At 43.5% G+C, this 17,421-nt stretch overlaps 1 protein-coding gene across 1 annotated transcript in view; it reads right to left on the reverse strand.

The window, feature by feature from the left end:
- Positions 1–1,774: 1,774 nt before the first annotated feature.
- The window catches only part of fam151b (family with sequence similarity 151 member B), a 33,177-nt gene continuing 17,530 nt past the window's right edge, over positions 1,775–17,421 (reverse strand). The window contains exons 5-6 of the mRNA XM_086313116.1: positions 2,818–2,953; positions 1,775–2,259 (exon numbers count right to left, since the gene is read on the reverse strand). Coding sequence (XP_086169242.1) covers positions 2,118–2,259; positions 2,818–2,953 — 278 coding nt within the window. The 3' untranslated portion in view covers positions 1,775–2,117. The remainder of the gene's footprint in view (positions 2,260–2,817; positions 2,954–17,421) is intronic.

Consider the following 17,421-nt stretch of genomic DNA (forward strand, 5'->3'; position numbering starts at 1 on the left):
AGGCTGGGTCTTCCAACATGACAATGATCCAAAACACACCGCCCGGGCAACAAAGGAGTGGCTCCGTAAGAAGCATTTGAAAGTCCTGGAGTGGCCTAGCCAGTCTCCAGACCTCAACCCCATAGAAAATCTGTGGCGGGAGTTGAAAGTCCGTGTTGCTCGGCGACAGCCCCAAAACATCACTGCTCTCGAGAAGATCTGCATGGAGGAATGGGCCAAAATACCAGCTACTGTGTGTGCAAACCTGGTAAAGACCTATAGTAAATGTTTGACCTCTGTTATTGCCAACAAAGGTTATGTTACAAAGTATTGAGTTGTATTTTTGTTATTGACCAAATACTTATTTTCCACCCTGATTTACGAATAAATTCTTTACAAATCCTACCATGTGAATTCATGGATTTTTTTTTCACATTCTGTCTCTCACAGTTGAAGTGTACCTCTGGTGCAAATTACTGACCTCTGTCATCATTTTAGGTGGGGGAACTTGCACAATCGGTGGCTGACTAAATACTTTTTTGCCCCACTGTATGTCTTAGATCTACGGACACAGCCAAAACATATTGCTTGTATAATGCTGTATTCTCTCCCAGCTTACCATTTTCTCACAATCAAAGATTAAGGATTGTGTTTTTATAGCACGTAGTAAACTATCCCCTTTTCTTCTAGGCCTTGTTGTGTGTATCTCACAAGTCAAATTATACATTAGTGATACCAAAAACATTTTGAATTTCATTTATAACCGAGATGCCAAGCTGATATCAGACATCTTATGCTCACCAGGAGCATATGTGTGATATGTGATTGGTAGCGGGCGAAGTTAGGCACGCCTATGAGGCGGAGTTGGTCTCGGGCACAAAGTTTCAAAAAAGAGGTAAGCATCACTCGGGAGCTGAGACGAGGCGAGTAAGACGGACAATTTAGGCTGTGCGCTGGATGTGAGAAGTTAGGAGTGCTGTGAGTTTGGAGGAAGACACAGGGTTTTTTCAGGAGAACACTGTTAACTTGCCTGAGGTTTGGGGGATAGACGGGAGATGCTGGGGGGTTTTCGGGATCGTGAGAGTTTGTGACTCGGACTTTGATTGTAAATTTCCTAGTTCGTATTAAACAAATGGAAATAAATAGTAATAAAGCTTTCCATCGGGGCATGCAGCCTGTATCTCCATTCTAAATATTACAAAAGCACAAGATTAACTAAGCACTAAGAACTATGGTTTACACACACACACACACACACACACACGACATTTTTGGCCATAAAAAAATAAACTTCTTTTGGCTTAAAAATTGCATTTTTTTTTAAATATTTTTAATAATCAAATAATTTTTGAATTATTGAATGAGTTATGAAATATGATCATTTTAATAATAGTTTTATTAATATGATAATTTCATGTTATTAAAAATGTTATTAATAATTTTATTAATAACATATTTTTATGACTGCCATTTGTTTTATTACGTCCTTTATTACTCATAAATCATTTTATCGTGGGTCATAAATCACTCATTTGAAGGGGTATAACATCCCTCCTCATATGCACTTTAGCTAGTGTAACTTGAACTAAATATATTTTTAAGAGAATCTGTTAAACTCAGCTTCTGAAAGACACAAAGGCTCAGCTAAAAGGCCGTGTAAGTGAAGGAAAGTCCAACCTGTGTGGGAAAGAGCCCCCTTCTGCTCGAAACTGTCTGATTCGTCCCACTTGAAAATAGACTAACACTCTTTAATTAAAAAACAAACAAACAAAAACACAACGTGACTGGACTCGGCTGATTTGCAGATTTTTTTATCCCACCCAAAAAAAAGAATCAGTAGAGAAAACAGAAAATATTACATGCAAGTGGGCTTAGAGCATCTTTTGATTTGAAATGCACCAGGCCCAGTAACATTAATGTCATGGCCTTAATACTGTGAGGCAGACACCTTACAGTACTGCAGAGGATCCTCATGAATAGACGATTCCTATGAGCAAGCAGTCGGTGACCGTGGGGAGGATGAACTCTGTTTTAACAGGAAGCGAGCTTCAGATAAATTCAGGATGAAGTTAGTTTCCACTTGCAGGTGCACCAGTTAATGTCACAGCCAGACAACTTCTCACTGGATTCATATGTGCTTATTGTGCTGAACTGATCCGTGCTCTTAGAGAGTCTGGCAGGTCAAAGTAAATCCTGCTCGTGGCAAACTCTTCTCTGTAGGGCAGCAAGTCCTGCAGTGAGAACTCATCACTGTGGCCCGTCCACACAGTTAGAGTGTACCTGTCAATGTCAAGGAAAAAAAGGTATTAACATATGTCAGAATGGTTTTGGAAACTCCGCCCATTTGACTTTATTCTGATTTTTTCAACTTTATTGTAACAACAGATGAAAATCTAACTTTGTGGCATTGAAACATTAAAATGGTCCAATGAAATCACAACTATGAGACGAGTGTGGATCGAGTTAAACTGTGATGCACACATGCTTCTGTCCAGTGATGACACTTTCTCTCTCACTGCTTGGCAGACAGAGATCTTATCGAAGAAGCTAAAAGGACAGTTTATGATTATATGGTAACATAACGCTTCAGCTGTGTCCCACACCAATGTGTGAGAAGTAAAAAGGAGAAACTACTGTGACTGCTTGCAGCCTACTGACTACCTCTGATCCACAATGAGGCTAATTAGACGAATACAGTGTTTGCTGATTTTGATTTGCTCTCCTTTACTGATATCGAGCATATATATGGCTTCTTCAGACAACCAGGAGACAGCAAAGAAGCCACTGCATGTTTGTGGTGTTGTTCTGAGAAAAAGGTCCGATGTGGCCGACATTCACCTGTCTGACTGCTTCAGCAGCCATGTCAGCTGGGAGAAGGACTTGGCCAGCAGAGCTGCACGTACTGGGAATGTTACGGGATGTTTAAGGTCTCTACAGATCTTCTCCATCATATGAACCATATCCCAGCTGTAGCCTGAACAAAAGAGAAACAAAACATAAACGTGTTATGTGAGATGTGTCACTATGGTCTGCTGAGGACTCACTGACTCTCGTTCTAACCTCACTCAGGAAGTGCTCTCAGGTGAGACAGGCACATGGTCCCACAGTTCCCAGTATAACAGCCAGGCATTCTTGCCTTCTTCCCCATGAAAACTCACCATGAGCTCCTTAGTGGTTCTGGACCAACATTAGCCACCTGACTGCTGGCTGACTCGGCTGTCAAGGTAGTCCATGAACATGGGTTCTTCTAGTGTCAGGATGAACTCTTATGTTGCATGCATGTATTTTCCTGGTGAGAATTTTATTTTTACTCTGCCAAGATGGTGTCAAAGAGACGGATGTTGTCCAAGACATGGAGGATGCTGGACAACACCTCCCACCCACTCCGTGATGTGCTGAGCATGCTCAATCAGAGACAGATTTATCCAAATGAGACAGAAAATAGTTCCTGCCTGTGGCTACGTCCATCTAATGTGCAGCAACAGCTGCACATCCTCTACAAAGGAGAGTGTAAGAGGGCATCTCAATTTCAGCTTTATCTACACTCTCTTCCATGTGAGATAATGGGATATTTATTTATTTATTAGAACTATTGTGTAATATACTGTAATTTTTTATTGGTACTGTAACTTGTTAGTTACTGTCCTTACTGTCTTGGAGCAACTGTGACTGCAAAGTTTCCTCTTGCATTGATAAAGTATTCTGAGTCTCCTCACTGTTCGGGTACCTAAAGGCACTGAGCTGCTGCACCACCTGCCCTTTGACCTCCAGGTGCTGAAACAGCGTGTGAGTTGTATTTGCTGACAACATGCTGCCAGGCTATTAGAGTCGGGTGCACCACCATGTTGTCTGCATATTTGAGAACTGTCATACTGTCCATATTACAGGTTATATTATACGTGTAGAGACTACATCTCCATCACCCCTCAGGTCTGTTGAGGACGCAAGATCCTCAGCTCTGGATACGCGGACCCATGCGAACCTAGAACTCCCCTAGGGTGGACACAAAGCTATATATAACAGAGTTGTTGATTTAAACAACTCTGTTATTTAAATCAATAATAACATGAAGAGGGTTTTGTGTTTCTCAGCCTAGAACAACTACAATCTCATTTTCTGGGTTTAAGAGAGGAGAGTTCAAAACCAGAGAGAGGAGGTGTCTTATTTAAGCAGTGTCGCGCTGACCTAGTAGGTGTGGCTGTTACTCCTCTCTTCCTCCTCCTGCCCACTACCTGCTCTGTGCTGCTGCTTGCACATGGCTGCTGATTAGACCTTGTGTGCAATCTACAACTAAGCGCGGCCTGGTGCGCGCCGCTCCGCCAGGTGAGCTGAATTAGAGCAATCAAGGGCTGGCGTGCCTAGTAGACCTTAAAATGCATGCAGCAGCCATTTGACCCGGGTGTGACATACTGAGAGGACAGCAAACAAAGCACAATCCACTTTCCACTGTGAGGAAGACTTTGAGCTAGACGGGCTATCGGTAAGCTCTTGGACTCATATTTGCTGCTTATATGTTGGGGAACTATGGAAGCTCAATTGTGGAAATGTATTTATGCTTTGGGAAATAGTTACTGCATTTAAGTTTAAAAAACTATATTGATATTAAAATGAATGTTTAAGTTTGAATAAATTGTTTATGTAGATAGTGTTTCCCACATTTATTTTATTAATACTAAAAATAGTTACCCCAAATCCTTGGTTAAATCTTAAAACTAGTGTAAATATGTTTGGTTTAATTTAAGGAAAATAATTCTTTGTAAAAGAAAATCCTTGGTTAAAGTCTTTATTAAAATATTTGCAAACTCTAAAATGTATACTTTAAAAATGTAATTGTTTATAAAAAGTGTAAAATGCAAGGTAGACACTTTGTGTATTTAAGAACCACAGTTTATTTCATCTTCGTTGTGTGAAATTACTCAGCTCTGTGATTAAAAACCAATGAATGTAAAACTAACTTAAACTGGGTTAAATGATGATTTAGACAAAAGTATTTAGCTTTAGCTATGTTAAATGGCTTTACTAAAGTGTATATATTTTTGTTATTTCATTTGTATTCTGTATAATGCATTTAATTTATCTGAATGAACACTAGCATCCCCAGGCTTCTACCTTTCTACCTATAAAACCCGAGAGCAGTCAAATGGTGGAAGTGGAAGCTAAATTGGCTAGTCATTCATATGTATATTAGGTCGTTACCTAGGAATTCTGGAGGGAGGGGAGTGGGGGTGAGTGATTGAGGGGGTGGGGGAGCTGCTAAAAGCTGTGAACTTCCTTTTGTGTTTCATCTTGATGCATTCTCAATCATCCAGGGAAATAAATCTCCAAAAGTCACCAACTTGGAGTGTTTCAGTTTGCCATCTTAGGGAGAAATCAACACACATGGGTGTATGTCCTTTGTTGCTGAGATTTATTGATAAAAACAGTACAAAAAACCAACCATTTGTACACATATTTACAAATGGCCTGCTGAGTGGTGCATGGAGCATGTTCATTGGTTCATGGACCTCCCTGAACTAATGGCATTTATTGCAATTGTCATCTTGCGGGGGGTTAACAGGGTTCCATCTCTAAATGACTGCTGGTCAGCAAACCTGGGAAACCCACAGATAATTGGAACTATGGCACGAAACCGCTTCCAAAACATCATGCAACACCTACGCTTTGATGACAAGTCCACCCGCAGTGATCGAGCAAAGACTGATAAGTTCGCTGCAATTTCCAGTGTGTGGGGATCATTTGTCACCAACTGCATCACGTGCTACAACCCTGGTCTACATATCACCGTTGATGAACAGCTTTTCCCATCAAAGACTCGGTGCTGTTTCCTGCAGTATATTGCAAGTAAACCGGACAAGTTTGGGATCAAGTTTTGGGTGGCTTGCGACCTAAAATCCAAGTACATTTGCAATGTCTTCCCATATCTTGGCAAGGACCCCAGTCGTCCCACTGGGGAGAGACTTTTTGAAAATGTAGTAATGAGGCTGATGGAACCATTCCTAGACAAGGGCAGAAATGTTACCACGGACAATTTTTTCACATCGCTTTCACTGGCACAAAAACTTCGACGGAAAACCACCATCCTCGGCACAGTCAACAGGATTCGCAGGGAAATTCCTCAATCCACTAGACAGACAGATCGCAATGTATTCACCACTCAGGAATGTTGCAGGTCTTTTGTGGTTCTATGTTTATGTGTTTCATTGTGTGTAAAAGGGCTATGAAAATAACAATTTCTTATTTCTTAGGTGTTTTCAACCTCTGCTGCCACGCTGACGGCGTATGCGGCCAAACGGAAGAAGACAGTCTATATTCTTAGCAGCATGCACAGCGTGGTTCAGACTGATAACACCACCAAAAGGAAGCCAAACACGGTCACCCTTTACAACAAAACAAAGTGTGGCGTGGATGTGATGGACCAGATGGTTCGGGAGTACACTGTCCGCAAAGGAACACGGCGCTGGCCAGTCGCCGTGTTTTATAACATGATTGACATGGCAGCACTGAATGCACATGTGCTGTATCAAGCATGCACCGGGACGAAGGAAAGACGGGTGGACTTCCTGGTGGCGCTTGCAACAGAGTTGGCTCACTCTCATGTAGCTGCGAAGAAGGCAAGAAAAGATCAGTTGCTTCGGGCAGAACCCTCCACACCGAGCCCTGGAAAAAGAGCCACGTGTCAGGTCAAACATAAATGCAAGAAAAATCAGGCCACTGTGCGATGTGTTCACTGCTACAGGTACACATGTGGTAAATGCAGACGACAGATACCGTGGCAGTGCCAGGATTGTGAGTGATTGTTGAAATGTACTCACTCTTTATCATTTGTAAATATGTGTACAAATGGTTTTTTTTTTTGTACTGTTTTCATCAATAAATGTCAGCAACAAAGGACATGTGTTGATTTCTCCCTAAGATGGCAAACTGAAACACTCCACTCCCAAACCCCCTCAATCACTCACCCCCACTCCCCTCCCTCCAGAATTCCTAGGTAACGACCTAATATACATATGAATGACTCCAGCATTTGACTGACTGCTCTCCGGCTTTTAAAGGTAGAAATGCAAAATGATGACTCCGCGGGGGTCTAAGGTAGAAAACCAAAATGACTGCTCTCCGGGGGTCTAAGTGTATTAATGAAATGTTCTTTATTTTTTGTGTTGAAAGGTTTTTCACCCACCTACCTATCCACTATCTAACTAGCTGTTCAAAATAAAGTGAGTGAAACCCAAAGTCTGGTCTTTTTCAAGTGTGGGCACCTCACAGACAGAACACTTGACAAGCAGTGATAAGAATGATGAACATGTCTCTCAGTGTGTCACTTGCAGATGGGGAAATAGACCTGGATCAATTTCCCACATGCAGCGGTCGGAAGAAAATTATAGGTTAACATCTTTAGAAACACTCAGGCCGAGTTTTGACTGAATTGTTTACAGCTTCACTTCTATGTGTTAATTGCCCCTTGGGGATAAATAAAGTCTTTCTGATTCCTCATCCTGAAAAGCGAGCTCCAAGGACGCTAACTTCTCCTTGAAGACAAGAAATGCAGTTCCAGAAAGCAACAACATGGCAGTCCAAGAGACAACAGCAGTCTTGAGCAGAGAGACCCAGCAGCAGCAGTACAGGGAGTGCAGAATTATTAGGCAAATGAGTATTTTGTCCACATCATCCTCTTCATGCATGTTGTCTTACTCCAAGCTGTATAGGCTCGAAAGCCTACTACCAATTAAGCATATTAGGTGATGTGCATCTCTGTAATGAGAAGGGGTGTGGTCTAATAATAATAATGGATTGGATTTATATAGCGCTTTTCAAGGCACCCAAAGCGCTTTACAATACCACTATTCATTCACTCTCACATTCATACACTGGTGGAGGCAAGCTACAGTTGTAGCCACAGCTGCCCTGGGGCAGACTGACAGAAGCGAGACTGCCATATCGCGCCATCGGCCCCTCTGGCCAACACCAGTAGGCAAGTAGGGTAAAGTGTCTTGCCCAGGGACACAACGACCAGGACAGAGAGCCCAGGGATCGGCGACCTTCCGGTTACAGATGCGATTCCCAACCCCCTGAGCCACGGTCGCCCTTTAGGACCGTGACATCAACACCCTATATCAGGTGTGCATAATTATTAGGCAACGTCCTTTCCTTTGGCAAAATGGGTCAAAAGAAGGACTTGACAGACTCAAATAGTGAGATATCTTGCAGAGGGATGCAGCAGTCTCAAAATTGCAAAGCTTCTGAAGCGTGATCATCGAACAATCAAGCGTTTCATTCAAAATAGTCAACAGGGTCGCAAGAAGCGTGTGGAAAAACCAAGGCGCAAAATAACTGCCCATGAACTGAGAAAAGTCAAGCGTGCAGCTGCCAAGATGCCACTTGCCACCAGTTTGGCCATATTTCAGAGCTGCAACATCACTGGAGTGCCCAAAAGCACAAGGTGTGCAATACTCAGAGACATGGCCAAGGTAAGAAAGGCTGAAAGACGACCACCACTGAACAAGACACACAAGCTGAAACGTCAAGACTGGGCCAAGAAATATCTCAAGACTGGTTTTTCTAAGGTTTTATGGACTGATGAAATGAGAGAGTCTTGATGGGCCCGTGGCTGGATTGGTAAAGGGCAGATAGCTCCAGTCCCACTCAGACGCCAGCAAGGTGGAGGTGGAGTACTGGTTTGGGCTGGTATCATCAAAGATGAGCTTGTGGGGCCTTTTCGGGTTGAGGATGGAGTCAAGCTCAACTCCCAGTCCTACTGCCAGTTTCTGGAAGACACCTTCTTCAAGCAGTGGTACAGGAAGAAGTCTGCATCCTTCAAGAAAAACATGATTTTCATGCAGGACAATGCTCCATCACACGCGTCCAAGTACTCCACAGCGTGTCTGGCAAGAAAGGGTATAAAAGAAGAAAAACTAATGACATGGCCTCCTTGTTCACCTGATCTGAACCCCATTGAGAACCTGTGGTCCATCATCAAATGTGAGATTTACAAGGAGGTGCCTCGGGAAAACGGGTAGCAACACACATCAGCTTTTAATTTCATGTCTAAGATTTTTGCTCAAGTTTTGCAATCACTTGGCATTAAACATCAGAAATCTAGTGCCTATCATCCGGAGTCACAAGGTGCGCTTGAGCGGTTTCATCAGACGTTGAAATTTATGATGCGGAAATTTTGCCTTGAGTCTGAAAAGGAGTGGGATGAGGGGTTGCCGCTGCTCCTTTTAGCTGTGAGGGAAAGCGTGCAGGAGTCGCTAGGATTTAGCCCTGTTGAGCTGGTGTTCGGTCACACAGTGCGTGGCCCGTTGCGACTGCTCAAGGAGAACTTCCTGTCTGACACAGATGCTCCTAAGGAAATTTGTTAGATTATGTGAGTTCTTTTAGAGAGCGTTTGCATAAGGCATGTGCAATCGCACACAATGCTCTCGTTGCAGCGCAGGGTAAGATGAAGAGGAAGTTTGATGTGAAAGCTGTGCAGAGGAAATTTGAGGTTGGTGATAAAGTTTTAACACTTCTACCGGTCCCTGGATCTTCCCTCCAGGCAAAGTTCAGTGGTCCGTATACGGTGCAGGCGAAATTGAGTGACACGGATTATGTCATTGACACCCCAGAGCGAAGGAAAAAGTGTCGTGTGTGTCATATTAATATGATGAAGCCCTACTTTGCTGGTGGTGTGTCAACAGTTGCGACTGTGGGGGTGCCAGGTTCCGAAGCCCAGTATGACCCAGTAGGTGATGATTTGGTTTTCGGTTGTGCTGTGGGCTGCGCACGACTTAGGAATTCTGAAATTCTATGTGATTTAAGGTCATATTTAACTGAGGTAGATGATGATGTCCGAAATGACGTGTGTCGGTTGATTGAGAATCATCCTAATCTTTTCTCGGACACTCCATCCTGTACCACCGTGTTGGAGCATGATATCGATGTGGGGGACCATCCTCCAATCAAACAACATGCCTACCAGGTGAATCCCACTAAACGTGCTCTTTCCCAGACAGAAGTCTCTTATCTGTTGGAAAATTGTCTTGCTGTCCCTAGCTCTAGTGCGTGGAGTTCCCCGTGTCTCCTAGTGCCTAAAGCGGATAAGACCCCACGGTTTTGTACAGATTTTCGGAAGGTGAACAGTGTGACCAAACCTGACTCCTATCCTCTTCCCAGAATGGAGGATTGTGTCAATAGTAACGAACGTCACAGAACCGACCCTAAGCTGGACTTGTTAAAGGGCTATTGGCAAGTTCCTCTAACATCACGTGCGGCCGAGATCTCTGCTTTTGTTACTCCTGACCATTTTCTCCAGTACACTGTCATGCCTTTCGGGTTGCGCAACGCTCCCGCCACATTCCAACGGCTCATGAATATCGTGCTGGGCGGCGTCCGCAAGTGTGAACATGACTGTCCAAAACATCTAGAAAGGAGATGTCTTTGATTTTGGGAAGGGGGGTGTTACGGCTGTGGCCATTAGGACCCTGTGTGGGCTGTTTTCTTTCTGTGTTTCTGTACTGTGCTTAAGACTCTTTCCAGGTCCCTCCCCTAATGAAGAGTAGTGAGCGGCTGATTGGACCATGGAGCGGGTGACTACCTTCAAAAAGCCGCTCTGACAGCTCCACAGAGAGAGGGAGAGAGAGTGGAGCGAGCGAGTAGCTTGGCAGCCGGCGCGGCCCTGACCCTGGTTTTCCCAGCCTGTACTTTTATTGTGTATTTGTGTGAGCGTGAACTGCTGGAGCCGCTCCTGGTGCATTAGCTGAGAGCTTAGGCACTCTTGGGCTGAAGCGGAAGGGGTGAGCCGCCTTTTCTTTTGGAATCGTTTTCTCCTGTTTTCCGGGTTAGGGAGCGAAGGATAGCGCTGTCATTTGTTTGTTCTGTTTCTTTCCTAGGGTTTAGTTAGTTTTCTTTGGTGGGACTTAGTTGGTTTTGTTTATTATTTTGGCCTGGGCTCACCCTGGAGCTATGCTTCTTTTCCTTAAATAAAATCACCTTTTTACTCACAACTGGTTTGGGATGTTTGGCTTGGGAACCAGGGCGGGGATTTGTCTCTCTCTCTCCTCCAACCTTATGTGCGTCCCTACACGCCTAGACTAAGGGCGTAACAGGAGGGAAAACAGTACACCTCTCTGAACAGTGTCTGGGAGGCTGTGGTTGCTGCTGCACGCAATGTTGATGGAGAACAGATCAAAACACTGACAGAATCCATGGATGGCAGGCTTTTGAGTGTCCTTGCAAAGAAAGGTGGCTATATTGGTCGCTGATTTGTTTTTGTTTTTGAATGTCAGAAATGTATATTTGTGAATGTGGAGATGTTATATTGGTTTCACTGGTAAAAATAAATAATTGAAATGGGTATATATTTGTTTTTTGTTAAGTTGCCTAATAATTATGCACAGTAATAGTCACCTGCACACACAGATATCCCCCTAAAATAGCTAAAACTAAAAACAAACTAAAAACTACTTCCAAAAACATTCAGCTTTGATATTAATGAGTTTTTTGGGTTCATTGAGAACATGGTTGTTGTTCAAGAATAAAATGATTCCTCAAAAATACAACTTGCCTAATAATTCTGCACTCCCTGTATGTGCAAAACGGCATCTGAGAGAAAGGGAACCCATCTTCTGATTGGATGGATGGACATGCGTTTCCAGCAAGCTGCAACTTCACTGTGTGTGACTGGTCTTTGAGAAGACTGTCTGAGTTTGACATTTTCCATGTTTGGAGTGAAATGGCAATGAACGAGACAGTGGGGACTGCACAGGACAAAGCTGAAGCTGGAATGCTGCAAGGGGGAGAGGAGATCAAGGGGGAGAGGAGATCAAAGTGGACAGAGCAGGTGAGGACCCAGAGGAATGCTGTTGTTTAGAGTGGGAAATTAAATTTGGGTTGGCGAACCTGGGAGGAAAATGACTGCTTTAAGTAGGAAAATTGAGAAGGAGTCTAAGACACTGCAGAGAGAAAGGTACACAAAATCACACACAAACAGAAAATGCATTAACCATACTAACACATACAATGAAACTCATGAAGACCAGACAGCATCTTCAGCATGTTACTGTTTGTCATCTTGTCCAGTTCACTTAGTAAGATGAGAAGTGATACATAGACCACTGGACTGATATTATAGTAGGACAGATGATTAAATTATAGCAGGGGCAAACAGAATGCTGAAGAGGGGTCTGAATGAGTGAGGCTAATAGGTTGTTGAGTTTCTTGTTTCTGATGTGTGGAGGAAAGTTTTAACATGGCACACACCTGATTACATCAGAAGAAACTCGTGATCTAATAAGACATTAGGGTTATTTTGTGAGGTGTGTGGCTGATGGATGCTTTGAGATAATCTCTGTCGTTTGAGAGATCTGCACGATTAGAACAGAAAGCGCTATACAACATGTTGTCGGGAAAACGGTCGCAAAGTGAGCTTTTCCATATTAAAATGGGCTCGGGGGAAAGCCACTTATTTGGGACAATCAGAGAGCAAGTCCCGGTTTAAAAGGATTCTTTTTACTTTCTAAAGTGGCGTCATATTGCTGAAAGTGGGAACGAAATGCGACAAGATGCAAATGCTACTATCAGCAATGAATAATAAAAAAAATGGGGAACTGACTGGACTGACAAAAGTTTGACAGAAGTTGACTGACTTAGCACCAACATGCTGGATTGCACCTCCACCCAGATGTGAAGGGTGGATGTATGGATGTGTGTTTCTTTATTGCAGGAGCAGGAGGATGACAGAGACCAGAGGGGGAGATTTTAGGGTCACATGAGAGTGTGGGCCCTGCAGACTTTAACCTTTAACTGCTACTTTTCTGGGTAACTGATGTTGTGTGAGGAAACTGTGTTTACAGCCTGTGTGTTGGTTATGCTATTACACTGTGTTGTTGAGAAAATGTTGAATGTTACAGCAGGGGAATGAGCATTCAATGTGAGACACATACTGTGTTGAAACCAATGTCACTCTTTTCACGGCAGATTGTTAACTTTCTGGCCTTTTACAGCACCTCTGGAATCTGGTGACCCATGCCTGACCTCCAGGATGCTGCTGCTGATGTTTGTTTCTCTCTAAGAGCGCTTGTGGAGGATTCAGCACAGACAGACAAGTGACAACAGAGCAGATGTGCAGTGATTATAGAACATTTTAGTGTTCGGCTCATTATCTGACCATCATTGAGCTCATAGAGGTAAAATAAGTGAGTGACATTGCTTAAGGAAAGCGTCACGGTCCTGAGTCTCCTGACTCAGTGTTTTGTGTTTCTTTATGCTTTTGTTTATCCTGAGTATGTACTCCGTTATGATTTGCATTTGTTAGGTTTGTGTTCTGTGCCTGCCCTGGTCCCACTTCTGTGTTCCACGGTGTTCTGTTCCTCCGTCTGCGTCTCTCTGCCCCGCACCCCGTTTCTTATGATCTCAGGTTTGTCATTTAGTTTACCCAGTTCAGGTTTCTCCAGTCATTTGTCATTCCTCACTGCCTGTTTTGTCTTTCCGTTACTGGTAAATAAACGTCACTAGCATTATCATCTACTGCCTGCATTTTGGGTCCTTTCTCCCTCCAACACCACACGGCTCACCTCGGCAGCCGTGACAGAAAGTCAATGATTAGAGTAGTGTGGAATAAGCACAGCACAAATTCTATTCAAAGCAAAAAATAAAGACCTGCCAAGAAATATTCAGAGTATGGTTTTTTTGAAAGAAGGAAGTTATAATTTAAGGGGTTTTTGTAACTTCAAAACAATGAAGGTACGTACTACAAGAAAAGGCTTTTGTGTTTCTGTTCATGGAGTGAAACTATGGAACAGTCTGAAAATGGAATTAAAGCAACGTCCAAACATAAAACTGTTCAAAAAGAGTTATAAAAATATGATCTTTTTGAACTATAAAGAAAAGGAAAATATTGAAATTAATTGAATGTCTCTATTTAAAAAAAAACAAAAAAAAAAACAAACTCATGATGTGATATTATAGTATATAGTATATCAGAAATTTGTTCACTATTTTTATTACAAATTATATCAGTAAGGAAGCTGACTAAATATTAACTGATAATTTATGGTAAAGGGGTGGGATTAAATAAAGTGTTTACTTCCTCCCTTTCAACATGTAAATTAATCAGAATGGGTTTTTTTGTATGTATTTTTTTCTCTCTTATTTTCTTTTCTAAATGTACCTGTATATTGTTCACATGTTGAAATAAATTACCAATCAATCAAACACATGGGATGATCCATGATTTGGAGAAATTATGGTGATAGTTGTGGTTTAATGATTTGGAATAAACTGTGTTGACACTTGTCTCTGTGGCGCTGAGTGCTTTATTATTATGAGCTACAGTTGCTTGCAATTGTGAAGTTTGTTTTAACTTACAGAGTTTGTCTTACAGGCAATAATGACAGTCTGTTAAGTTGAACAGACTTAACATTTAACCATTGGCTAATGTTTTTCCTTAATACAGGGTAGTGTTATGATCCAGTGATGTGTTTGTTTTGTGTTACTCCTCCCACCAGAGGATGGCTGTGGGTATCTTTCCCCTTTTTTTTTTTCCTAGGAGGTGGACACCTGGGCGTGGCTGTTAGGGATCTGGGTGGAATCTCTGCCTATCCTCGGATTGGATAATTGATGGATCACCTCCAGTATTTAACTACCGGATGACAGCCACCTGGCCCCTCTCCCCGAACCTCCACCACTTAACCAAGAACCTGTGTGTTGATTTACTGCAGTGTAGAGTTTTGGTGTGTATGTCTGGCGTTATTATGTCCATTTTGTAAATAGCTGTAAATAGATTTGTCAAGTAGCGATCGTACGTTTTGTTCACTTCGTATATATCCTTCACTGCAGCAGCGTAGTAGGCGTGAGAAGCCATTTTTGTTGAATAAGTTTTCTCATTAGAAAGCTAGGTAAGTGAATTGTCTTTTGTTTGGTTTTTTTCACATTGTGTAGGGAAGCGCAGGGACCACGAGGGAGTTTTGTTTGTTATTTTTGGCATCGCTCACTGCCGAAGTAAATAAATGGCTGCTTAGCACTTTAAAAGGTATCATTGTTGGTGTTCTTGCTTGGGTGGGGTGTGGATGGGCAAACTTCTTGTTGCGTTTAATTACTTGCCTAGACTAAAAACGTAACATAATAGCTACTGGACTCCCAGTTCTGGCTGCACACATGAGGAAGTGCAGCAGATCGTTGTTCCGCAGTCATTCCGTCCCCAGGTCCTAAGCTTAGCACATGACCACATCATGTCCGGTCACTTGGGAATCACAAAAAACATACAACCGTGTCCTCCGTTACTTCTTCTGGCCTGGTCTCAAATCTGATGTTGTAAGATTCTGCCGCTCGTGCCACACATGTCAGCTTGCCGGTAAACCAAATCAGGTGATTCCAGCTGCGCCGTTAAAACCCATCCCAGTCATTGGGGAACCTTTCGAACATGTTATCGTTGATTGCGTTGGTCCTCTTCCAAAAACAAAGTCCGGAAACCAATACCTACTCACCATGATGTGTACTGCCACCCGTTATCCTGAGGCCATCCCGTTGCGCTCGTTAAAAACCCGTGGGATTGTGAAAGCACTAGTTAAGTTCTTCTCTACCTTTGGACTGCCTAAATGTATCCAAACGGATCAGGGCACAAACTTTATGTCTAAAATCTTTGCCCAGGTCATGACAGAGCTCGGTGTCACCCATCGCACTTCCAGCGCGTATCACCCGGAGAGTCAGGGTGCATTGGAAAGGTTCCACCAAACTCTGAAAAACATGCTTCGCAAGTTTTGCACTGAGTCTGGCCGTGAGTGGGATGAGGGGTTGCCACTGCTATTGTTCGCCGTCAGGGAGACATGCCAGGAGTCTTTGGGGTTCAGCCCAGCTGATTTAGTTTTTGGCCACACGGTGCGCGGTCCGCTACGTCTTTTGAAAGAGAGATTTCTCTCTGATAGACATCGTCCGAAAGAAAACATTCTGGACTATGTTAGTTTGTTTAAAGAGAGGCTGCATAATGCCTGTGACTTTGCTCGTGGCGCGCTAGCAAAGGCTCAGGTCAGAATGAAAACCCACTTTGATAGAAAGTCTGTAGCACGGATGTTTCGGTCAGGTGATCGCGTGTTGGTTTTCTTGCCTGTGGTTGGTTCACCCCTGCAGGCAAAGTTTTCCGGTCTGTATGTCATTGAGCGCAAACTAAGTGAAACTGACTATGTTGTGTTAACCCCTGATCGTAAGAAGAAAAGTCGCGTCTGTCACATCAACATGTTGAAGGAATACATTGATCGCGAACGCTCTAGTCTGTCACCTGCTGTGTTACCTATTGTGTCGGTGTCCGTCTCTCAACCCTTATATAGTCCCTGCGATGATGGGTTGGAGGATAGGAACAGCTCTGTCTCTGGGGTGCGTCTTAGGAACTCTGAAATCTTGGCTGACTTGGATGCCTATTTAGCACATCTGTCTGATCCCGAAAAATCCGATGTCCGTGAGCTCATTAAAAATTACTCAACTCTTTTCGGTGATATCCCCACTCAAACGCATGTGCTAAGTCACGATATTGATGTGGGTGATCACAAGCCCATCAAGCAACATGCCTACAGAGTAAATCCCACTAAGCGTGCCATAATGCAGCAGGAAGTCCAGTATCTTCTCGACCATGGTTTTGCTCTTCCCAGTAATAGCTCTTGGAGCTCACCATCACTTCTCGTCCCAAAACCCGATCAAACCTCCCGTTTCTGTAATGACTTCCGAAAGGTAAATGCTGTTACAAAACCAGACTCTTTCCCACTCCCACGCATGGATGACTTGGTCGACCGTGTTGGATCAGCAACCTTCGTGACCAAGCTTGACCTCCTAAAGGGATACTGGCAGGTTCCGTTAACGGACCGTGCATCCGAAATCAGTGCCTTTGTTATGCCTGACCATTTTTTGCAGTATACCGTCATGCCGTTCGGGCTACGGAATGCCCCAGCCACCTTCCAGCGGCTGATGAACACTGTGCTACATGGAGTCAGAAATTGTGAAGTGTATCTGGATGATATAGTTGCCTATTCATCCACTTGGACTGAACACCTCAAAACCCTTAGCGAAATATTTGACCGTCTGCGTGATGCCTCTCTGACACTAAACCTGGCTAAATGTGAGTTTGGAAAGGCTGTTGTAACCTACCTGGGGAAACAAGTCGGACAGGGTCAGGTCCTCCCTGTTGCTGTGAAAGTGCAGGCAATATTAGATTTCCCAGCTCCGCAGACCCGTCGGGAGCTGCGGCGTTTTCTAGGCATGGCAGGTTATTATCGTGGATTCTGCAAGAACTTCTCTGAGGTAGTAGCCCCGTTAACCAGTCTTGCCAGTCCAAAATCACCATTTATATGGTCTGAGACATGTCAGTTTGCTTTCGAAGCTGTCAAAGCTCTCCTTTGTAGTGCTCCTGTGCTGGCCGCCCCTGATTTCGCATGTCCATTCAAGCTTGAGGTGGATGCCAGTGCCTTGGGGGCTGGGGCA

This window comes from Aulonocara sp. 'chitande type north' Nkhata Bay, linkage group LG12 (assembly GCF_057382095.1).
Source record: "Aulonocara sp. 'chitande type north' Nkhata Bay isolate Kocher_YH1m ecotype deep benthic linkage group LG12, A_spYH_male_GT1.1, whole genome shotgun sequence".
NCBI classification, from domain to species: domain Eukaryota; kingdom Metazoa; phylum Chordata; class Actinopteri; order Cichliformes; family Cichlidae; genus Aulonocara; species Aulonocara sp. 'chitande type north' Nkhata Bay.